This window comes from Stegodyphus dumicola, chromosome 7 (genome assembly GCF_044657685.1).
Source record: "Stegodyphus dumicola isolate Sdum_Otavi_A_Nest chromosome 7, ASM4465768v1".
Taxonomy (NCBI): Eukaryota; Metazoa; Arthropoda; class Arachnida; order Araneae; family Eresidae; genus Stegodyphus; species Stegodyphus dumicola.
Genome location: NC_140774.1, coordinates 202,244,277 through 202,270,732, shown reverse-complemented (window position 1 = coordinate 202,270,732; position 26,456 = coordinate 202,244,277). Strand labels below are relative to the sequence as shown.

The window sequence follows — 26,456 nt, the reverse complement described above, 5'->3', positions numbered from 1 at the left end:
CAAGGCAAAATTTAGTGGAACAACATATCTAGTTGCCAATCTCATTCCGAATCGGCAATGGTATATAGCAGATACTAGCTAAGCTTTATGATAATCATCGCGAATCTGAAGGGTGTTCAGATATCGCAAACAAAAGGTGAAATTTTCCAATAATGAAATTTTTAAAGAAATGTGGGGAAGTGGTAATAAATAAAAATGATATAACAGAAGTTTTTCATTGCAATGACAATGCTCCAATCATCAACCAACTAAAGGATGGCAAAATCTGTAGTATAGTTCTAAATCCAGAAGAGAGAGATTAAAGAAAAAGTTTCGTTTCTGAGAAAAGAAAAAGTTCAATTTAGTGGGAATTCTCAAAGCGGCAATTAGAGGACTTGAACAGTGGAACTTTGTAATTGAAAAAGAAATTATATCTATATATTAGTATAATTAAAGAGAAACAAATTAAAAGAGAAGAATTAAAGAGGACTAAATAATATCCATTATTTAAAGAAGAAGCATTAACCAGTGTTCGTACACATTTCTGCACACGGATATTAAGTACTTTTAAGGACCATTAATGAAAAAAATTAAGGACCTCTGAGCAAATGGAGACTGAATAAATTCGATTAAAAATATTATCTATGCCTGAACTTCATTTTTGTAATACCATCTTAAAAATAAAATAGATCCATAAGTAGGATACATGACTTAATTAACATAATTATTATTAAGTCTGAGAATAAAATATATGAAATTTGTCAAGAAGCATTATATATTTTACACTTATAAGAACTGAACATATTTGAAAGGAGATAAGAGACATTTTATTTATGTTTTACTAACAGTTAGTTTTATGTTTATTTTATTTTATATCTCATTTTGTCACATACTTCCTCAGTCTAGAGCTTTAGTAAATAGTAAGCAGATTTTATGTTAAGCGGCATAGGTTAAAATGAGAAGCAAAATCATAATCAGCATGATTCACAACAAAAGACTGGTTGTTGTCACTGCTGCTGCTTATTTAGAAAGAGACCTGCTTATCAGAACAAACCTGAAAGGTCTGATGAAGGCACAGTTGGCAAGTTCTGAAAGTTTGGGCTCTGTCTGACACCGTTAGTGTTGTAGCTTCGTATAGAGTTCCAGGGGTTGTGACTCAGTTAATATACTTTAAGGTTCTAATAAGCCACTAAAGCACCAGAGGTGATAAGTTGTTTTGCATGTAATGAAACAAGAAGAGTCAAATGCAAACTAAAAATATGGATTACTGGTCAAAGACTATACAATTTAATTTCATTTTAGGCTGGCTCAATAACTCTATCATCATAACAAACTGAAATGTTGGCAATGGTAATCCAAGATGAATAATTACAAATTATCAGAGCTGGCAGGAACTAATACAGGGAGCAAGTGGAGGTCAGAAGGTCTTGTCTTGCACTCCAGAAATCTTGGTTTAAAAACTGTCTAACTGATTTGCATTCTGGTGAGAAAATGGAAATAGGAAATTATTGCAAGGGCTGAAATTGTAAACAATTGGGTAATTTACATAATAATAACTGTACATATCTTTGAAAAATATTTTTTTTTTTTTTTTTTTTTTTTTTTTTTTTTTTTTTTTTTTTATGTATTCAGTTTCTTTCTTCCACGTTTTCCTTTCCATTTTAGAATTTTCAGATTTAATTAAAGATTTCTGATATTCTAAATAAACTAAATGCATTAAGAATGTATTCTTTAGTAATATGAACATTTATAAGAAATACGAAATATATATGGTAAGCTTCGGTTAGAGAGCTGATGTGGCATAATTTTTAGAATTTAGTGATACACTGAGCAATAAAGTCTAGAAATGGCAAAACTTTTAGAATTTAGAACAGGCACTAGAAGCAGAATTTAGAAAGGCACCAGGCAGCAGAATTTAAGATCTACAGAGACTGCATCAGATGGGAAAATGCCTAGTGCCAGCCCTGTATATGATGCATTAAGACATATTAGATGAATATTTTAAATTGTCAGTTTTCAATATCTTTATTAATAAAAGAATTCCTTTCTATAATGCATATGATAAGATTAGAAGCATTTTTAATATTTCCCATGTTTGTGTGTAGTGAAAATAAAGGGAAGATGAAAATGTTAAGAAAAAGATTATAGCATCAGAAGTAAAACATTTAACTACTATGTTTTCGTTGCTCTTCCAGACATTCCCCAAAAAGTAAGAAATTACGTGTTAATACTATAGACATTTTCCATTTTGTCACATTTTTCTGGAATCTTCTAGAATCGTGGGTCTATAAACCATGCCTTCATATCTTGCTAAACTTTTCAAGCTGCAATGTCAAAAATCCTAAAAAAAAATTACCCCTATCAATTCTGTAACAGGATCAAGCGAGAAATATTTTGAAAAAAAAAAAAATCGGAGGGAAAAAAGTGCAAAATTAATTTTATAGAGAAAAATAGGACTTAATTTCTAAAGTTAGATGTGCTGGAGCCTCGTGAAACACCATCAGGAAAGAGGTACTAAAATAAATAACTAAAAATGGCTAATAAAATCACTAATAATTAAAAAATTAAATATTAATTATATTAAAATAATTCAATAGTTAATGCTTAAAGAAATTAAATAGTTTAAAATTTTTAAATATGAAGAGATAAATTAAAATTTAATAAACAATTTTTAATATAACTTTATTACTAAAAATAAAATTTTTAATATTAAATTTCTACTGAAATTTTATTCAGGTACAAAAAAGAAAAGTCACAGCTTTCTTATTTAGGGCTCCGGGTAGAATTATGATTTATCTCCAAAACTAAGAAGTATCAGAGCAGGGCTCGAGCACAATTTAAGTTCTGGAGAAAACTGATGTATATTTTAAGAATTCTGAATATTCTGAGACATTTACATGGGGAAAACTTATCATGAAAATATTAAAAATACATTTTTAATTAATTACATAGCTAGTTTGCTTTTGCTAAGAACTGTTTCATAAATGGTGCTTTATAGCATTATACCTTGCTTATTTTCCACATATAATAAATGGCCAAAATATAAATAGTATAATATAAAATAGTATCACAGCAAAAAATAAAAATGCTTTATTTTGATCTTATCTCATAAATATAATTCAAAAATATTACCATTATTTAAATGAAATTTATCAATGTTACAATGCTCTAAAAAAACTGTTGAAAAATTCCTAGATCTCGGAATTAAAAATTTTCTATAGAAATAGATCTTAAAATCGTCGCCAAGTTTAGAACGGTTTAATTAAAGAATTCACATCCCAAAAAGCGAAAAGACGTTTAAGAGCTCTTCATTAGAAAAAAATGAAATAATCTTGAAATGCTTATGTTTCACTTCTTGCTCAGAAAGTCAAGTATCCCATCATTTATATTAGAAATAAGAACAAATTATAATTCATGAAACCATTCAAAAGATAACCATATTTGTCAGCAAATTGCAAAATATATTACTCCAAAATGTTAATTCACACTCAAAATGGCAGTCGTAAAAACAGACAGAAATTTCAGTCAATTAAAATTAAGGATCTTCTGACGATTTTGGGGGAAATTAAGGACTTTAAGGACCAAAAATCGATTCCAAAAAACTTAAGGACTGTATGAACCCTGATTAACCCATGAAAACAAAGCAAATTAAACAACTTACATTCAAACAAATGTTCAATACAGAAAATAAAAAACTTTTTTTAGTGAATTCCGATTCCCTTAAGGTCATAAATGCTTCATTATTTCATTAATTATTACTTCAAGTTTTTGCTTTTATAACTTCTGCATGTCATCTTACTATAAATTACTATTATTACCTAATATCCAGATAAATCCTAAATTCGGAATTTCCGCAATCCCAACCCCAACCAGTCCCGATCTCGGACTTTATACTCAAATAACTTTTCTGAACTACACCATTTCTAGATTAATTTAAGTCACATGATTGCATAACATTGATTGAATAGCTAATTCAGAACTTGAAGTCAAAATTTTGAAAACTGAAACCTTTCAAACCTACATGAAATCCTCTCTTTGTGAGCTTCCATACTGGATAATTGTGCAATTCTGCTTCTACTTCTGTTGCTACTTGGATGCTATTTTGCTGTTCCCTCCTCCTGTCACAACAGTATCAAAAATATAAATGTTCTGGAAATAGGCATGATTATAGTGCCAAGTAAACTGTAGCCACAAATGTCAATTGAAATAAAAACGAATATTTAATCTTATTCGGTAGCTAAGTTTTCTAGCTATTATGGATTTAACATTTTAGCTTTCTACGCAATCAGAATTCTTCCTCTTTAATATGGATCTACATTCTATGCTATCTACGTGCTATGCCACAAGTATTTCTGCGATTCTATGTCTCAGTGTTCCATTTTTATTACATTTATATATATCATTATAATTTACATATGATATTTCTGAAATAAACACATAACAAACTTACTCAGTTTCCTTGACGTAAGCTTCCAGCATATTCTGCTTCAACCTGAAATAAACAATAGGCATTAAATTTAAGAAATAAACAAATATTTCATTAACAAAAAAAATTACAATTAACTATTAAAATTTTATTTAAAAAATTTGAAAACTTTCAGATTCAAAAACATTAAAAAGAAAAATGTTACATTACCCTTGTTTTACATCAGGTGAAACTTTTCTCCAATACTTAGCTTTCAACAATCTTCTACGTAATAAAAGAGCAGCATATTTTCTCACATGAGGATCTTCAGATTGGGTCATACAGTTACACAAAGAAATGTTTACTGCTGGATCTTTAAATAAGTTCTGAATCTGCTTGAAACCCTGAAACAAAAAATACATTGCATAAGTCAAAAGTTTTTACCACAAACATTAAATACCAATTTAAAACCTGTTGAAAAAAAGATTTAATAATAATATTTTCTCATCATGTCTAACATTTACTAGGCACTATTTCGAATTCGAATAAAGAGAACTGGGAATAAAAATTGCAAAAATAACTTCAAAATCAAAAACAAGGATTTTAAAAAGTGTGAATGCATTAAACAAAGATTTTATACTGAAACACATTACAGTTCATAATTTACAGAAATGAACAGTTTATATGGCAATGTCTATAACAACTATGAATGTCTGAATGACATTACAAAAGAAATCTGATGTGGCCACCATAATATCCTTGTACCCTCTTATTAAATTACACACACTTTTTGCTGCACTTCATTTAAAATTATTTCTTCAAATTTCATTACAGATGTATTTCTTATTCAATCAATTCAGTTCTTACTTCACAGCAAGGTAAAAACACATAAAAAACTCTGAACATTTCCATTAAACTTTGTAAAATGCAGAGAAACCTAAAACACCAAAACACAGTTTTTTTTTTTTTTTTTCAATTAGAATTACAGCTTCTACACTAAAACAAGGAAATCGGCCAATGGGCAAAAAAGACAAAATATCCAGGGCACAAAAATTCAAAGTTAATTTTTGGTCCCACTATGTAAAAAGCCATTGTAGTTGCCGCAGCATCTGGCTGACTAATTTACACTTCAGATGTAAACAAAGAGCTGCCATGTTAGGCCTAGTGCCATTTACACTTTTAAATTGTTGATAATTCTACAACTATTGCATGCAGGTTAACTACAGGAATAAAAACCTTAACCGGAATATAAGAACGACATAATTCAATCAATTTTAAAGTTATTTAAGGATTCTTCACCTTAAATATATATATACATTAAAAATTAAAGATTTTTAAAATTTATTTAAAAAGGACCTAAAAGTAAAAAGCAAATTCCTGCACTATTTTGATTCCTTAGAAAAATTCCCAATCTACCATTCTTCCTTAAAAATTAATAAAAACAATAAAAATATTCGAAGTTCAGACTTGGTGCATGAAGCTGCAGTTGCCCCTCGCTCCCATTTTTTTACTTTGCTGATTTTTTTGCATTTCAGTCTATGTGTTATATGTTTGATCAGATAGCCTGACTCAGTAAAAGTAGGCGGCCAGTGTAACTCTGATGCTAAATCCGGTTACGACCACATGTTTCTGAGACTCCTTTGCCGATGCTTTATTTTCTTTTTTCCCCCTTTCTAGTAATTTCATTCTCCTGATGGGGAGGGACCTTTAGCTGCTCTCGAAATTGATTGTTTTAATATATGTACACTAAATACACAGTTGTTATTGCGATTTTGATTTTATTGATTAGTTGCTCTTTTATTAAAGTGTTGCCATTTTGAAGACGACTGTTGTCTTTCATACATTAGCTTAAAATTACTTGCCAAGGAATAAGCAACTTTCACGAAAGGGGTGAGAATACAGTATAAAGTCCGAAATCCGGACTCGTCGGGACTTCGGCGATTCCGGATTTGGGATTTTTCCAGATATTAGATCATCAGTTTAAATTTAGTAAGATGGCATGTTGAAATTATAAAATTAAAAATATGAAATCGTGATTTATGAAATATTTATGATCTAAAGGGTATCAAAATTTACAAAAAGCTTAATATTTGTTTACCTTATTGAACATTTCTTTCAATGTAAGTTGTTTAAGTTGCTTTGTTTTTTCGTTTTTTGTGCTAATACTTTCTCTTTAACTTTGTAGACAGACATAATCTCTTGTTCAGTTACATTGTTGAAGTCATGTAACGACTAATTTGCCAATCGAAATTTTCTTGTTTTCAGTAACTTTTCTGTCACTTTCTTCACTATTGGTAACAGTATTTTCTGGATCTAGAACCATACACAGATTTCGCCATTCATTGACTGATGATTGAGAAGCATTGTCATCACAATGAAAAATTTCTTTTTTATCATCTTCAAATGAAGACGAATTTTTATGAAGACGATAAAAACGAAATTACCGCTTCTCTACATTTCTTTACAAAATCTGTTAATTGGAAAATTTCACCTTTGTTTTGTGATATCCGAAAACCTTTAAAATTAGTGGCTATCATCATGAAATTTAGCTATCCTTCACTATACCTATTAGGCTATGCATCATGAGCTTGGCGACTATCGATAAGTTGTTCCATTAAATTTTATCTTGCTTCTATTGCACACTGAGACAATTACGCCTGAATTGTATTTGTTTATTATTTATTATACTATGTCTATTTCTTGCACATGCTTATCAGAGTTCTGAATAAATAAATTCCCACATATACTTAAGTCTTATTGAAGGCCAGTGCTAGATAACTTACCGCCTGTTGCAGTCTCTGTGGGTCCTAAATTCTGCGACTCGGTGCACCCATGCGTTCTTAATTTAAATAGCCCTAAATGTAATCGTTGGGGTCTAAGAGTGAAATCCATTTTTAGCACATGGTAAAGAAATTTTTGGTAAATTTTTCCTTGTCAATATTTTTAGTACATTTAACTAAAATTTGTAATCATCACCAAGTGTAATGTCAACATAAAAGGTTACCATACAGCTTTATTATTCAATTACTATCATAAAAAATTATTTATCATCATGTATCAAGGCATTGATACACGAGTCGTTACTCAAGTTGTCATGTTTTGATAAACATGCGACAATGAAAGGAAAGTATAATAAATAATGATTCGCCAGGTTAGTCTCAGATCAAAGATGTATCTATGTAAAATGTTTCAGTCTGAGATGTGTGCCAAGCAGATATGCAGCAACGAAGCCAAATTGCTGATAGCACAAATTTATGCTAAAATTATTGTTTCTTCAATAACAAGGTATTTTATTTAGTGTCAAAGTGAAATTAAGAATCGGGACTCTTCAGATGTTTTATTATGCACAGAGGGGGGGGAATCAAATGCACATGCGTAAATGCTGTTGAAAAACATTGATGGAGGCTTTGAGGTCCGGATTTTAGATCATTCCGGATAATGGGCATCCAGATTTTTGACTTTGTACTGTAATACGAAAGTACCACTATTCCGTCCAAGATTCAGCTGAGTGCATGCATACTTTCATTTTTTAATGCATTATATATATGCTTGCAAATCTTCCTTTTGGATGGGAAAATCAATAGGTGATAAATTCAAGGTCTTTTGTAACCACATATTTTGTTAACCAAAAATAGACCAATGAAATGAAAGAATTTGAAAGACAAGTTAAAAATTGTATGTTTTGCTAAATGAAATCTAAGAATTCAATATGCACAAAAATATGTGAAAAATAAATTTTACATATCATGTTTCATATAGTAGTAACACAAATATCACAATTTGCTTCTAAATTCCTAAACCTGACTGTGTCAAGGGTTTTATTTTACCGGGACAAGAATTTATGAATTGACTTAAAATGTATCTGCTTTGAGCTTTTAAAAAGTATCAACTACATTTATGCTGAAAATATGGCCACTACATTACCTGTTAAAATCGTAGGAGAGCCCACAAACTGGGAAAGTGCACACTGTTTCGCACGTTTCTCAAAATTGGCAACTTGAAAATAACAAATCAAAGAATTGCACAAACTCGGTGTCTATGTACACATCAACTTATTTTCACTTGAAAAAATACCACAGAATTGCACACTCCCTTGACTTTATCATGTACACATCGATACACATCATAACCAAAATCAGTACTTTTCTGTTTCGCCGGCGTAAACCTCGTCATTTCCCTTTCTCTACATAAATTCGGCAAGGTAATTTTTCCAGATGATGACGTGCCGTTCTCTGTGTTTCTTATTCTGCCATTTTGCACTATCCCATAGTCTTTCAATTTTTTGCATGAGCATTCCAGTTTCCAGATCTACACAATTGTATTTATGTTTCACTTTGAAATGTTCAAAACTTTCCTCTTCCAGTTTTTCAGTGCAATATTATTTCCATGCATCGGAATATACTGTAGTTCCTTTTTCGATGTTTCCATTTATTGACTTTAATATAATAGCATACCTGCCAACCTCTAAAGATAAAAAGTCAGAAGATTTCTCCCCCAAATTCAGAAGATATCTCCAAAATTCAGAAGAACACGAAGATTTAATATCATGCTTTGATATTAAAAAAATAACAATTTATACAAATAGAAAAAAGAAAATTGTACTTACATTAGTAAATCTCAATTAAGTAGTAACTAAAAAATTTATTGGGAAACATAAAACAAGAACTTAATGTTACACAAAAAAAAATTATTGCAATGAATTTAGAGTGCATTTTTTATTAATTTTTATTAATTTAATGTATGTGCTCATTTATATTTTAAGTAGTGTTTTTGAATTTAATTATATTTTAATTAAATGATAGTTATTTTGTGAATTTTATGTTTGTAGGAATTTGGTATACGTTTCAGTTGAAGTAAACGTGCATGGAAATAATTTAAATATCTGACACTAAGTATTTGTAAAGGTTGCGGTATGAATTCGTTGGTGACGTTTGTAATATAATAGATGATTTAGAGGTAAAAGTTTTTGGATATTTTATTTATTTTATATGTGGAAATGTTCATATTTGGAAAGGGTAAATACTTTTTCGCGATCAGGTAATTTCATATATGTTCTTTTTACCGGGTTTAAAGATTGAGAAAATTGTCATGTATTTTCGTGAAATTTTTCTAATTTATGAGAAAAAAGCAGTGTACATGGATATCGTGAAGAGTGTGCGCAATGCCATTTTTGTGCAATTCTGGGATGTTTTTTTAAGTAAAAATAAGTCGGCGTGTACATGGTTTATGTGTATGTGTTATTTTGAAAAACGCGTAAGGAGTATGGTATTGTGCACTTTTTCCCAATTTTGCAGTGAATATTTGTCATGATTAAGCAGTTTTGTTTGATAAAATTTCTAGCATAAGTGTAATTCGGCTAGTAGATTGTTGGAAGAAGTGTTCAGTAGATAAAAAGAAAAGAAACATGTCTTTACTTCGTGAAGACAAAATGGCGGTGGGGGGAAAAAAATAGATGGTTGCTGTAGAGTTGGTTGCCAAATTTTTGCCAAAAAATCGCCAAGTTACCATAATGTAAAGATCAACCGTAAAAAGACATTAAGAATTTAAAGATGTTAATTTAAGAATTTAAAGATGTTAATTTAAGAATTTACTATGCTTTCATAGCATAACTTCTTGATTCGCCAGTTAATATCACGTGATCACAAACGATCTCATTTCACGTAAACTACGCTACAAAAATCTGATTATCTGAGTAATTATCTACATTAATTTCAAGTTAAATCTTAGTATGCAATATGAGTTTAAATGCAAGAATTATTTTAATATTATAATTTAAAAAATTCTATGTAATTACATGCCAATATTGAAAGAAACGATCAATCTGATAAGAAATCTCAGCGACTTGTTTTGAAAAAGTGCTGTGAAAGGTTATTAGCGAAATATTCAGTTTGGCATCAGTTGTACCGTTTTGAGTGACTTTATCACTTGTGCCAGCCAAACGGAAAAGTACCGGACGGAAAACGGAAAATCATTCGCGTCAACAGTTGTGGGCTCTGCTAGGATCCAACCGCATTACCTTTACTGAAATATGAAGACATGCACAGGCCATTTAAAATATGAACTACCTGTACTTAATACACTGGCCATTTAAAATATGAACTATCTGTACTTTATACACTGGCCATTTAAAATATGAACTACCTGTACTTTATACACTGGCCATTTAAAATATGAACTACCTGTACTTATGTAACTGTACGCGAATTTTTTTGCTATTGAAATTCCTTGCCTACATTCTACACACTTTCTCTCACTAAACAAATCGCCCATGATGGTAATTATCGCATCATGAGACAACCCTGTTACTCATTAAAGATGTAGAAAGTATCACTTTTGAAACTGCTCCAAAATCAGTAACTAATGTCCTTTACACAAGAGTTAAAACAAGTAAATTTTAACAAAAGATTGCTGATTAGAAAACAACCCTTTAAATACAGATATACATTTCAAAGAATTTATATCAAAATTCTGTATACCATATTAAGTAAAATTGAATATGACGTATACAAAATTTTTTAGTTAGGTTAAATATTTTTATACCTTACATATCACTATTAAGCCGGGAAGACGCGCGTGGGATGTTTCGGCACCCCACGCTAAAAAAAAAAAAAAAAAAAAAAAAAAAAATCGCTGTGATCTCCCTCCAAAATCCGAAATGGTTAGGTCCATCAGTAGCTGCCTCAAAGATCATGTTCTACACGTCTCAAGTGGAAACGGCAAATTCCAGGATTTATTGTGGTTTAAATAATAGTTTGGGGTGTCCCAACACCCCAAGCGCGTTTTCGTGTTGCTATTTTTTAGTGCGAGCCATAGTGTATTCGAGTCGTTCTGTTCGGTCTCTTCCTCATCTGATGTATGATCAAGAAATGAAAATACTTCAAAACTTATTAGAGGAGGCTTCATCCGATAAAGATTCTGTAAAAGAAGAATTAGGAGATTCAGATAATGAAGATATATTTAGTGATCATTAGTCTGTATCAGAAGAAAAGAGCGACTCTTCAGAAGACATTCCTTATGATCAAATTGACTATTTTATAGGAAAAGATAAACCAATGCAGTGGCAGAAAGGACCCTTTCGAGGTCAACGATGCATGTGTCCCATTATATCATAAAAAATTTGCTTGACAATACACATATATCTAAAGATGCATCTTCACCCATCGATGCATGGATCCTATTATTTAATGACACAATGATGGTGAAATGCTGTAATGTTTATGTAAAAAAAATTTTGGGAAATTTTAAAAGAGAAAGAGACGCAAAACTGCTTTTTTAGGGCACTTATACACAGCTGAATTTCACAAATGCTCCCATGCATATGTTTGAGATTTATGGGCAACTGCTCGCACAGAATTGGATATTTTTTGCAAAACTATGAACTATAAGCGTTTTCTTTTCATTCTTCATGCCTTATAATTTGATGATGTCAAAATACGAGATAACAGAAGAAAGAGTGAAAAATTAGCTCCAATAAGAGATTTATTTGAAAATTTTGTCAAGACTTGACTGCAGAGTATACCTAAGAAACCTGCAAGATATAGTATAAAGATATTTGCTGTGGTTGATTCTAGAACCTTCTATACTTTTAACATGGAAATTTACACAGATCAGCAGCCAGATGGGTCATACAAGAAAGTCAACAGTTCTAGTGAAATAGAAAAGCGTATCTTAGCTCCGTTATAGAAATCTGGAAGCAACTTTACCGCAGACGACTGGTATACCAGTTATGAATTGCCCAATTTCTTACAGAAAATGATTTGATGAACCACAAACAAAGATAAAAAATTATAATGCTGGAGATGTTACATGTGCTCAAGCCAAAATGATAGAAAATCAAAAACTAATGTGTGAAGTGTTAAAAAAAATGTCAAGATCACTGTGAAATAGATGCTTCATGTATAAACTACAACATATCTAATGCTTCTTGAGCCCAATTGATTTGAAAATTAATTAAATAACTCGTTCATGTAATAATTCTGCATAATTTGAATTATAATTGCATTCACAAATCAAAAACAAAAATTTCTCATAGACATCAATGATTCCTACTCATTGAAAAAAATGATTTGTTTTTAATTTTAAAATTAACATTATTTTACGATACTTCATATAATAAATGTTGCAATTAATATAGAATGCATTCTTTTACTGAATTGCAGTAATATGTTTAATTTGTACGTTATTTAATTGCTTGGGGTGTGTTGACACCCCATGCGCGTTCTCGTGTTACATAATACAGCGCGCGTCCTCTTGGGTTAATTAAATTTTAATAATATCATACGGTAAAATTGTAAGGAACGGTTAAATTTTTTCTATACCATACCTATAATTATTAAATAAGGATGAATGGTTAATATCAATTTGTTATGTTATGCATACTTAAATAATAATTTGGTATATAAAACTGTGCATTTGTCCTTTCATACCTTCAGAAGTATACTATATTTAATATATAATGAATGTAGAAAACAAATTAATATTTAAGATAAAAATTATAAAATATTTTCTTTTTCACAGTATTCTATAAAAAGTAAGAGCTACTTTTCACAGAATTCCATTTCACTCAGTCACCGGCGATATTGAAGGTGCGTACGGACTCGGGCCACGTGGAGCAACAATGTAAGAAATACATGAACTTTTCTATTGAAGGTACCTCATCTTCCTCCGAAAACAGATTTTTATTTCAATGAAAACTTACCTCAGCCTGACCTTCATTTGTCGTATTTTGCAACAAACTCAAAATCACACTTTCTAAAGAAGCAGCCATGTTTACCTTCTGCTGAGGATTAGCAACACAGTAATTTGAAATATGACGTTTTTACCAGGAGTTGCCAAAAGAATTTAAATACCCTAAAATCATAAGTTCGAAGCAAGAATGAAGGAAATTTTCTGTAAAATATGTAAAAATTTACTGTGAAACATATGGAAAGCCGAATGGTTGTGGCGTTTTATAAACTCAAACTCTTAACTGGTCTAAATATAATGCTATATACTATTAATCTATAGACACATATATGGCTATATACTATTAATTTAATATAATATAAAACAACCCTTAAAAAAGTAAATGTGCCTGGAAACTGGTAACATTTGTCTTTTCATGATCTAAAAATTGTTTTGCTTTACGATCGGTGATGGTTGAAAAAAATGGGTCAGTGGTGCCATCTATCAATAGGAGTGTCATGCGAAATGCCAACGCAAATCCTCCTGAAGGAAGACATTTCATGTACCATTCATTATAAGGCTCCTTAAAAAACTATGTAATAGCTCTGAGAAGTCAAGATGCACTTCTGCAATGAAAATGAAGCTATGAAGTGCGGTTTGATGTCCTGGCTTATCATGGCCGCTGCGAGCTTCTGATTGTTTTTACATACTGACCGGTGTTGTTTATAAGTTGGCTTTCATCATTCCGTTCTAATTTTAATCCTTAATATAAATTATTTTCTATTTAGTACATAGAAAATCACAAAGATTGTAAATAACGGTTTTAAATTCAATAAAATGTAGGTAGATGAAAATGTGTAAATGGCAATTATACGACATACTAAAATCTGTATTAGCACAGTCCATTGAAAAAATGTTCGCGCAAGAAGCTGTTCTGTTTTGAAACGCTAATTGATTTTTCGGCATGCAGGCAGATAGACTTAACAGATGCAAAACAATAAATTAGTCTATTCTATGTATCGGTGTCCAAGGGGGTTATTTAAATTATTGTAAAAAATAATATAAATACCTAATTAATAGTGTGTTCTTATAATTAATTACAAAAAATGAATGAATTTGGTAGAAAACAGTTGGAAAAGTATGGTTGGACAAAAGGTAATCGTATTTATAAACTATTATGTAATTCGTAAGGTGACTGTTAAAAGTGCATTTTTCTGAAGAAAGTACTGTTATTTTACAGTAACGATAATGGTTACTGTAAGAATACGTGTCATATAAGTTATAACGAGTTTAATATTTTAGTAAAGTTTCTGTGTACCCTTACCAGCTAAGTTTACGAATTCGTCTTTGTGTAAGGATGATTTAGATAAGATCTGTAAGATTATATCACATATTATAGATCAGCGATTAGGTTGAGGCATATGTTTACATTTAAATTTATTCGTATATTTTTGAAACTTTTCATGTAATTGATTCTTGACAAAACTCGTTCCGGTCTGCCGCATCTGTTTTTTTAAATTTGGTTTTCATTCAGTTTAGGATTTGAAATATTTAACATCGAGTGATGTAACCGAGGACAGATTATCTCACCTCACCACTTACATACATCAGTATTACCTTATTATTATTATTAATTTAGAATTCATTCACATTGAATCACCAGTGGATAAATCAGCTAAATACTGTAGTTAAAACTCGGGCAGACTTTTTTTTTTTTTTTTTTTTTTTTTTTTTTTTTTATGCAGCCATTTTATATTAAACATGAAACTAAAAATCCTCTCCAACATTTTTTCTTAACTGTAAAAGATCATAACCTTTCCTACCTACAAATCCATCTATAGCGGTACAAATATATTCATGGGTGCCCCTTGGCGATAATTGGTGATTTTTAGTGATACATGGACAGTGAGTTTGGGCAATTCTTGGACTTGTTATTTTGTCTTTGTGTTGCCACTACACAAATCTAAAAAAACAAGTCAAAGAATTGCATGAACTCGGTATCCATGTACACATCGACCTATTTTCACTTAAAAAAAAACATCAGATAATAGCACAAACTAGGCATTGTGCACTCCCTTGACTTTGTCCATGTACAATTTGATCTATATTTGCTTAAAAGTCAAAAGGAGCAGCCAAAAAAAAATATATAAACTACATTTTAAACCAAACAATGAAATAACATAAAAAAGGAAATTCATCTTAGGAATTACACAAAAGAAATATCCACTTAACTTATTTACAAATTAACATGTCTTCATTCAAACAAAATTCCTTAACAGCATTCAAAAACTCCTTAAAATTGTCTGAACTAGAATCTATATACCGGCATCACCACATAAATAAGAGTAAAAAATATCGTCTGTCGTGCAGGTATCCTCCAACGTTCGACCAAAAATCTCTGCAAAAGTTTTGATCGAGCAACATATTGTGTCCGCAGAATAACCCAGGTGGGTTTTAAAACTCATGGAATTTAAGGGATGTTGAAGATATGTATTGGAAATAATAAGTAAATTTGCATTCATTTTTCACGAGTAAAGTTGCATTTATCCACGAATAACACATTGCACTGAAATCGGGCTATGCTGCTAGTTGTTGAAAAATGAACGTGCAAACTCGACATGTAGCGCATAATTTGCGGGTATTAAGGCTTCCACTTTCTGTACATGGTAGACGTGTAATCCTTCGTCCTGTAATACTCACTAAACAACCGAGCGGGACACATTTACGGCACGGGAAACCACTTGCAATCTTTGCAGAATATTCTCTGCAACTTGTGACATCTGCACACTCCTGCCATGCCCTGTATCATGCATGCCAGTGACGAAGGATCCCGTTTCACAGGCACCGATGCAATCGCTCAACCATTTTTCGGTCTGGCATGTGTCCAGTTGGAAAACACTGTGTGAACAGTCTTTCGGCTTCTAGAGCATTCCCGTTGGCTAAACAATGCATAAAATGCAAGTCCACCTTTTCTTGATTACTGTATGTAGGCATGCCTTCTGAAAGCCATGCTAGAAATAATGATATGTAAGAAAACTCGTGCTTTATGCTTTCCATTACGGTGCCGTCAAGTGGATCACTGGTTGTCTCTGCACACACATTGTATGATGAAACTTGCTTGCTTAGATTTGTTTTGGTTGATCTTTGGATTATGGTAACTTGGCGATTTTTTGGCGAAAATTTGGCGACCAACTCTGCTACAGCAACCCTCTATTTTTTTTCCGCCGCCATTTTGTCTTCACGAAGTAAAAATATGTTTCTTTTCTTTTTATTTACTCAACACTTTTTCCAACAATCTACTAGCCGAATTACACTGATGCTAGAAATTTTATGTAACAAAACTGCTTAATCATGACAAATATTAACTGCAAAATTGGGAAAAAGTGCAGAATCGCAAACTCCTAACGCGTTTTTCAGAATAGCACATACACATAAACTATTTACACGTCGACTTATTTTTCTTAAAAAACATCCCAGAATTGCACAAAAATGGAATTGCACACACTATTGCACACACTCTTAACTTTATCCATGTACACTGCTATTTTCTCATAAATTACAAAAATTTGCAGGAAAATTTTCTTAATCTTTAAACTCGATAAAAAGCACATATATGAAATTACCTGATCGCGAAAAAGTACATACCCTTTCCAAGGATGAACATTTCCACATATAAAATAAATAAAATATCCAAAAGCTTTTACCTCTAAATTATCTATTATATTATAAACGTCACTAACGAATTTGGCACTTTTCCGTTTCGCCGGCGCAAATCTCGCCAAGCAGACTTTATTGGCGACAACATACATTATACACACAAAAAATATTTAAAAAAATGTTAGTCCTAAGAATTCTTTTTTTGAAGGCATAAATATTTTAATATCGCTTAAAATTTTATAAAAAGCCAATAAATAAAGACAATAAATTTATAAAAAGACATTAATTTAAGAATTTACTATGCTTTCATGGTTCAACATCCTGTTTCGCCGGTTCATATCACGCGACCCCAAGCGATCTCATCTCACGTATATTACTCTACAAAAATATAATGCTCTCAGTAATTATCTACATTAATTTCAAGTTAAATCTTAATTTGGAACACAAGTTTAAATGCAAGAATTCAATTCGTACGAATAGCTTACTCAGAAATTATGTAAACCGCAGTGCTTTACTTCGCTAATGCATTCTCATTAGAATTGATGAATTTAACCCTTGACTTTACCTTTTCTATATTTTCGGCTTCGGGTAAGCGCTGTGATTGCATCCTAATTGATTTAATTGCCGAAAATGGCCTTAGACATAAAACTGAACTATCTGAATGAGGTTACCAGCGAGAATATTCCGTTTGGCATCGGTTCTACCATTATTGGCGACTTTATCGCTTGCGCCGGCAAAACGGAAAAGTACCACGAATTTATACACAAACATTAAAAATAGTTACAAATACTTAGTGTCAATATTTAAATTATTTCCATATACGTTTACTTCAACTGAAACGTATACCAAATTCCTACAAACATAAAATTCACAAAATAACTATCATTTAATTAAAATATCACTAAACCATGTACACGTCAACTTATTTTTACTTTAAAAAAATCCCAGAATTGCACAAAAATGGCATTGCACACACTCTTCACTATATCCACGTACACTGCTTTTTTGTCATAAATTAGAAAAATTTTACGAAAATGCATGAAAATTTTGTGAATCTTTAAATCCGGTAAAAAGAACATATATGAAATTACCTCATTGCGAAAAAGTATATACCCTTTCCAAGGATTAACTTTTCCACGTATAAAATAAATAAAATATCCAAAAACTTTTACCTCTAAATTATCTATTATATTATAAACATCAGCAACGAATTTATATGCGAACATTAAAAATAGTTACAAATACTTAGTGTCAAATATTTAAATTATTTCCGTACACGTTTACTTCAACTGAAACGTATACCAAATTCCTACAAACATAAAATTCACAAAATAACTATCATTTAATTAAAATATCACTAAACCATGTACACATCGACTTATTTTTACTTAAAAAAACATCCCAGAATTGCACAAAAATGGCATTGCGCACACTCTTTACTATATCCATGTGCACTGCTTTTTTCTCATAAATTAGAAAAATTTCACGAAAATGCATGAAAATACTCAACGTATACTACTCAAACGTATTCCAAAATACTACAAATATATAACTCACAAAATCACGATCATTAAATTAAAATATAATTAAATTAAAAAACACTATTTAAAATCTAAATAAGCACATACATTAAATTAATAAACTAAATCATTGCTAATAACAATTTTCCAATAATACCACATTAATTTATTTGCTCATTACATTTAGAACAATGCATAAAACTAATATCCTCAAATGATTAAAAATACTAACTTACCTAATCTTCTTCAGAATCTTCATTACGTGGCTGCAGTACTACTGCTAATTTCTAAATCCTAAATCCAGTAGTCAACTGGAAGTCTATTCACCAAGTAATAAGAAATTAATAAAATTTCACCTATGCTCAAACTACTTTCAGCAAACCACGTACCCTTCCTTACACTCCTTTTCACAAAATGTCCATTTTCGCCATATTTCTTGCACCGCCATTTAAACTTAACTGTAATATCCTTCCTTTCACACAATCTCATTATTATTATCAGATAAACGCATTAAAAATTTAGAATTCACTTTACATAGTGCCATGCAATCCGAAAATTAATCAACACTATTTCACACAACACACAATGAAGCTTTTCCTAATTAACCCCCTTTTCCGATTAAAGAACTGTAATTCGTCCATTAATGTCACGTTTCACACAACACAGAATATAGCTAAATACGAAATTTCCAGATTTCCCCCCTTTTCCAATTAAACAACTGTAATTCATCCATTAATGTCACATGACATATCTCATGATCTCTCATTTCCCTCACACAAAATAATGTGTCATTGGAACTTAGTGCTTCTCACATTATTACCAAATTCCTAGGTAGTAACCTTTATCGCCTCCAAAATGTCTCCAAACTACCAATTACCATATTCCAAAGATCAGCCTTTTTTTCTATCACTCCGTACATTTTTGCCCACGAGTTTCAAAACACCTTGTGCTTTACGCATGCGCATTTGATTTTTCCTTCCATAATAAAACGTGGAGATTTTCACTTAAAAATTCCGATTCTTAATTTTACTTATGCACAAAATAAAATACCTCATTATGGAAAAACAATCATGTAAGCATAAATTTGTGAGATTAATAATTTGGCTCCGTAGCCGAGTATCTGCTTGGCATACATCTCAAACCGAAACATTCACGTATTTTATATCCCTGACGCCGACCTGGCAAGTCATTATTTATTATATTTTGGGTTGATCTTTAGATTATGGTAACTTGGCGATTTTTTGGCGAAAATTTGGCGACCAACTCTGCTACAGCAACCCTCTGTTTTTTTTTTGCCGCCAAGTAAAGACATGTTTTTTTTCTTTTTATTTACTCAACACTTTTTCCAACAATCTACTAGCCGAATTACACTTATGCTAGAAATTTTATGGAACAAAACTGCTTAATCATGACAAATATTAACTGCAAAATTGGGAAAAAGTGCAGAATCGCAAACTCCATGCCGCGTTTTTCAAAATCGCACGTACACAGTAACCATGTACACATCGACTTATTTTTACTTAAAAAAACATCCCAGAATTGCACAAAAATGGCATTGCGCACACTCTTCACTATATCCATCTAAACTGCTATTTTCTCATAAATTACAAAAATTTGCACGAAAATGCAGGAAAATTTTGTGAATCTTTAAACTCGGTAAAAAGCACATATATGAAATTACCTGATCGCGAAAAATTATATACCCTATTCAAGGATGAACATTTCCACGTATAATAAATAAAATATCCAAAAACTTTTACCTCTAAATTATCTATTATAAACGTCACCAACGAATTCATAACAAAACATTAAAAATGGTTACAAATAATTAGTGTCAAATATTTAAATTATTTCCATGCACGTTTACTTCCACTCAAACGTATACCAAATTGCTACAAACATATAATTCACAAAATAACTATCACATAATTAAAATATAATTAAACCATGTACACGTCGACTTATTTTTACTTAAAAAAACATCCCAGAATTGCACAAAAATGGCATTGCGCACACTCTTCACTATATCCATCTAAACTGCTATTTTCTCATAAATTAGAAAAATTTCACAAAAATGCATGAAAATTTTGTGAATCTTTAAATTTGGTAAAAAGGTCATATATGAAATTGTCTGATCGCGAAAACGTATATACCCTTTCCAAAGATGAACATTTCCACGTATAAAATAAATAAAATATCCAAAAACTTTTACCTCTAAATTATCTATTATAAACGTCACCAACGAATCTATAACAAAACAATAAAAATGGTTCCAAATACTTAAATTCTTTCCATGCGCATTTACTTCTACTCAAACGTATTCCAAAATACTACAAACATATAACTCTCAAAATCACGATCATTAAATTAAAATATAATTAAATTAAAAAAACACTACTTAAAATATAAATAAGCACATACATTAAATTAATAAAAATTAGCTTACAATTCTAATTACTTTAAACTAAATCATTGCTAATAACAATTTTCCAATAATACCATATTAATTTATTTACTCCTTACATTTAGAACAATGCATAAAAATAATATCCTCAAAGAATTAAAAATACTAACTTACCTAAGCTTCTACAGAATCTTGAGTGCATGGCAGATCACAAAATGTCCATTTTCACCAGATTTCTTGCACCGCCATTCAAACTTATCTGTAATATCCTTCCTTTCACACAATCTCATTTCATACCCACATGTTGGACATTCATACTTATCCGCAATTAAGCAATTCTTTTCAATTACACATAAACACAAAAAAATTTCAGATTTACTTTATATAGGGCCATGGGATCCAAATATTAAACAACACTGTTTCACAGAACATAGAATGAAACTAATGCTGTACAGCAGATATTTTTACAAATTTACCTCCTTTTCCGATTAAAGAACAGTGATTCGTCCATTAATGTCACATGACATATCTCATGATCTCTCATTTCCCTCACCAAAAATAATGCGTAATCGGAACTGAGTACTTCTCACATTATTCCCAAAGTCCTAGGTAGTAACCTTTATCGCCTCCAAAATGTCGCCAAATTACCTGTTACTATATTCCAAAGATCAGCCATGTTTTGCTTTCATCACCGCTTGTTTATCAATACATGACAGCTTCAGTAATAACTCAGTGATATATAATTTTTTTTTTTTTTTTTTTTTTTTTTTTTTTTTTTGTATTAGGAATTGAATAAGAAGAGTATGGCAACCTTTTATGCTAACATTACACTTGGCGATGATTATAGATTTTTAAATGCTCTAAGAAATGTTGATGAGAAAAATTTCAACAAAACTTTCTTTTCATATGCTAAAAGTAGATTTTGTTAATGCAACTAATAGGCTGAAAGATTACATTTACTGCTACGGCACCGGACAACAGAATTTAGGGAAAATGAAATTTTTAGAATTTGGGAAGCTACCTGCACTCAAGTTACAATATAGGGGGGTGGCTAAACGCTCATCTGTTGTGACAACTGCTTGTACTCTCTGCCTGTGTCCTAATAATGAGGACTCCTTATCGACTTTTTGACTTAACAGCTTTTCCTTTCACCTTTAGTGAATGCTTTTTCTCTCAATTATTTCAATTTTCATTAACAATGATGTGGAGGTAATTGCAATTTATTGCAAAGGTACTCCATAACCAAACGCCTTGGTCCTTAGTCCAAGCGGCAAAATTAAGGGATGAGAAGTTTTTTTATGATTTAGGGAAAGCACTGGGATCCAAAGTTTAGGTGCAGTGAAAATTTAGAACTTAGGAAGGCACTTTGTAACAGAATTTAGGTGTGTGTGATTATGGCAAAGCCTCGAGGGCTATCTGCCTAAGGAGAGGGATGCCTTCGTGGAGGACTTTCTAAGGGAAACTGGCTCATATACACGTTACAATGGGGAAAACCACGAAAACACCCATCCAGCCAGCCCGTTCACAGGATTCGAACCTCGGACCGAACTACCAGTGTTCAGCGACTTTACCGCTCGGCCGCTGGTGGGCCCAACAGAATTTAGGACCCGTAAAGACTGCACCAGGTGGTATCGAGCGCCGGCCGTAGATAAAGCCTTAAGTATATGTGGGAGTTTATTTATTCAGGACTCGAACTATTTTTAAGCATGTGCAAGAAATAAGCGTAGGTATAGTAAATAATAAACTAATACAATTCAGGCTTAATTTAGTACGCAGTAGGAACAAGACAAAATTTAACGAAACAACTTGGCTTTCGTTGCCAATCTTGTGATACACAGCCAATAATGTGTAACGGACGCTATTAAGCTAGTCTAAAATTATCTTTACTGATTCTAAGGCATTTCAGTTAATGTAGCAGACTGCACTGCTCCCTAATCTTTTAATTTGATCCAGCTTATTATTTTTTGCAGACTGTTATTATTACGGCAATGTTATAAAAACTAAGCTTGAACTTTTGATTATGTCAAAAAGAGTTTGCAATTCTGGAGCTGCCAAAGGATCAACAAAGCAAAACCAGGATTTGATGCCTATTAAACAAAAAGGGAATTGCTGCAAAAAATAGATAAAGGCATATCCATCTCAAAATTGTGCGAGGAGTATGGCATTGAAAAGTCAACTGTATATGACAGAAGAAAAAGGAACTTTTTGAATTTTTGGTGGAAGCGACTTAAACAACTTACATCAAAAGAAATGTTTAATAAAGTAAACATATAAATATTAAGCTTTTTTTTTTTTTTTTTTTTTTTTTTTGTAAATATTGATACCCTTTAGATCATACTTGTTCTTTATTGCATAAATTATGATTTCATATTTTTAATTGTATAATTTCTGCATGCCATCTTACCAGATTTAAATTGATGATCTAATATCCAGAAAAATCCCACATCCAGAATCGCCGAAGGATTCCAGACTTTGTACTGTAATGGTTTTTGCCAAACTTTAGCAAAATTTCCAACTTCATTGTCTACATGAATAGGTCATAATGTGGCTTATTTAAAGGCATTATACAGCTCTTTTTTTTCCCTGTAATAATTGCATCAAGTTGATGGTAACAATTACATCATTGGTTGTATTAGTGCATTATCTACATCATTAAACTCACTGATTCATTCTTACTGTTTCAGCAGAGTTTCTAAAAAACAGAACCTGTCCACAGCAATAAAATATATAAATTTCAAACAGTTCAATAAAAATGGAAACTCTGGGTAATAGAATATACTAATGTAAACAGTTTGCAGACAAGCAGAAGTATGACTTCTTCGAGATTTTCACAGTGTTCGGTGTCATCTAATAAAATATTATTTTGCCATAAATTGGATTACGTGTCATCTTTAAGGATTCAATGTAGTAACATTATTAAACACGATAAACTTTTATAGCTGATCTGTCCATTTCTTCAGCTCGTATCTGGATGATTTGTCACTTTCCTCTATTCTTTTTCCTTTTCTGTTGAATTTTTCTAGTTTCGGATGGTACACTATGCCAAAAAAAAAAAAAAAAGAAAAGAAAAGGACAGTTCTATATCTCCCGTTCTATGGGCCAATTGACGAAATTCAAATTATGTTTTTCATATCTCAAAAGTGCAACTTAGGATATATACTACATTTATATATAGCTTTGTTGTAATATAGATATTTTGATGCAAAATTGGACTTTTTTTGAAATAATATGCCAATTGTTTTCCATATTTCGATTTTATGACTCAAATTATGCCTAAATATTAAATTTTGCAATATTTAAGGAGAAATTCAAAAATTTATCTTGGCGTATTTTTTCTCAGTTTGCACCAAAAACAATTCACTTGGTGAACTTCTAAATTTATGGCAACATTCCCTTTTTACATTGTGCATGAGAGGGGAAAAAGTCACATCATTTCTACTTTCAAATAATTTTAACAAAGTTCATATGTAAGGATCTTAAGTTTTACTAACGTTTATTTTTATTTTAAATCTTTACTATCACTTCTTATTTTCTACTTCTGGCCAGAAAGCGTTAAGGTTTTTATGCAAAGTTTGTCTGGCGAACGCCAAGTATTTAAGTTGTGGCCTTTTGCCAAGCAAGAGAGAGGAAGCAGTGAGTCAAAGCAGGCCGCTTACCTTAGAAGTTACTTAGTTGCTGTTTGCCTTCCAGGCCAGAGGTTTTAATCCTCTTGATAAATTTTAAACGTATTGTAGTGTTCACAGTTCTCTGTACTACATACGCTTCCTGTTAATATAAGGCCAATCTTCCACGTGTATTATTCTAAGTTAAATTAGAGTTTAGTTTTATTTTTATACTTTTACATTTTGACCCCAAGTAGCGGGTCGGTGTATTCCGAAGTACGGAAGTCATTGTAAATAGCGAAAAATAAAGGGTTTTGTATACCCTTCTTGTGTATCCTGTTTACTTCCCACAGTTTTGAACGTAGCTTTGGTAAGCTCTCTGTTCTGAGTCAGGTCCTTGCATGTTCCCGAAGAAGGTTAGAAGGAACATTGACCCTGATAGTGGCGCCCAACGAAGAAGAATAACCATGGCCGAGTTTCAAGAAGAACCTGCGCTGCCTGCAGAAACGGCTCAGAATCCAGAAATGCCAGCTGCCGCCCTGGAAGGATTTGGTTACATCGTCCAGACCATGCGCGCTTCGATGAAACCAGAAGCAACATTTAAGGGAAACTCACCGGTAACCAGTTTTTTGGAAAAATTGGATGACCACTTCATGCTCTACCCCGTGCACGAGTTTCAAAAAGTTACCTTAGCTACCAGCGCTTTGAGGGGCCAAGCGCTTAACTGGTTCAAATGTATAGGCAGAAGTCTCTTGGGTCAAGCAGGAAGTCCCACCTATACTTACGAAAATTTCAAGACTGCCCTACTAAGAGTCTTCCCTGTTGTAAGGGATCGTGCGAAATTAGAAACGGAACTTTTCAGTATATATCAACAAAGAATCGAAAACCTCTCGAACTTTATTTTAAGAAAAATTCACGTTTTCAAACTCTTGTATGGAAACCGTCCGGATCCTGAAATAATTCAAGTGATTTTGCCGAGGTTACTGCCCCAAGTGCAAGACTTTATTGAATTAAGAAATCTGACTACACTGGAAAAGTTATTTGAGCTAGCAATCCAGTTTGAAAGTAGAAGAACGGCGGATGTCGAAAGAAGACACCAGTATCAACAGCGAAACCAATTTGGTACGCCAAGACTACAGCAAACTCAAGCACACGGCTACGGAGAAAAAGCGAATCAGTGGGCAAGGAAACCCGAGCATTCAAAAACAGCCGGCGAACATCGACAGTTCAATAGCAACCCAGGAAAAAAGTCTCAAGGCCAGTGGAAAAAGAAGGAAAGCACGGAAAGGAAAAATAATTTAAACTAAAACAGATTTCTGCTGACGGGAGGGTGCGGAAATCCGAAGGCCAAGAAAACCCCTCCTCCTACAAGTTAAATACAGTAATGGTGAAAAATCTGACTCTTCCGAAGATTGAAGTCTTGGTGAATAATATCCCAGCCACCGCACTCCCGGATACAGGCGCGCAGTGTTCCTGTGTGGCAGAAGATTTTTTTAGGAAGTATTTTCGCAAATACCGCATATATAATTCGGATAATACGACAGTGTTAGCGGCGCAAGGAGAAAAATGTAAGTGCGTAGGTAAAGTACCGTTGTATATCCGTATCAAGGACGAACAAGTAAAGGTGATGTTTTTTATAGTAAAGAATCTGCAAGCACATATAATTTTAGGAATAGATTTTCTTTCAGAAGCACAAGCTACGCTGGATTTTAATGAAGCGTCCCTTAAGCTGACAATGAAACCAGTTCGTACAGAAAACGCTGAACCGCCGATGTTAAAACTTGACCACCTCTCTAATGACGAGCAAGGAAGAATCCGACAAGTGGTAAGTGAATTTGCTTCGTTATTTAGTGATATTCCAGGATTTACTCAGGTTACTAACCATAGTATTGACACCGGAGATGCAATGCCAGTTCGTCAAAAACCATACCGGTATGATAAGAATAAGGAAAAAATTATAGAATGGCATATTAGCGATATGCTACGTAAAAAGATCATAACGCCCATCTCAAGTAGTTATGCTAGCCCGGTGGTTTTATGTAAGAAAAATAATGACTATCCTTTGACGCATCCAAAAAGATGGAGATTCGCTATTGATTACCGTAAATTAAACTCCATAACTAAATATCCGGTATATCCGTTACCGATTATAGAAGAAATTCTAAGGAACATAAAATCAACCAAATTTATGACGACTTTAGACTTAACGACTGGTTATTTTCAAA

The 26,456-nt window shown here is 32.1% G+C and overlaps 2 protein-coding genes across 3 annotated transcripts in view; one reads left to right on the top strand and one right to left on the bottom strand.

Annotated features, from left to right (window-relative positions):
* The window catches only part of LOC118198447 (importin-4-like), a 77,897-nt gene extending 64,662 nt beyond the window's left edge, over window positions 1–13,235 (bottom strand). The window contains exons 1-3 of the mRNA XM_035370125.2: window positions 13,083–13,235; window positions 4,616–4,788; window positions 4,430–4,471 (exon numbers count right to left, since the gene is read on the bottom strand). Of these exons, the coding sequence (XP_035226016.1) occupies window positions 4,430–4,471; window positions 4,616–4,788; window positions 13,083–13,151 (284 nt within the window). The 5' untranslated portion in view covers window positions 13,152–13,235. The remainder of the gene's footprint in view (window positions 1–4,429; window positions 4,472–4,615; window positions 4,789–13,082) is intronic.
* A 787-nt stretch (window positions 13,236–14,022) lies between these two features.
* The window catches only part of LOC146996607 (G patch domain-containing protein 4), a 55,025-nt gene continuing 42,591 nt past the window's right edge, over window positions 14,023–26,456 (top strand). Inside the window, exon 1 of one of the 2 annotated variants that reach the window (XM_085821244.1) lies at window positions 14,023–14,203. In XM_085821244.1, coding sequence (XP_085677370.1) covers window positions 14,155–14,203 — 49 coding nt within the window. In that variant the 5' untranslated portion in view covers window positions 14,023–14,154. The remainder of the gene's footprint in view (window positions 14,204–26,456) is intronic. The other variant, XM_085821245.1, reaches the window with a different exon arrangement.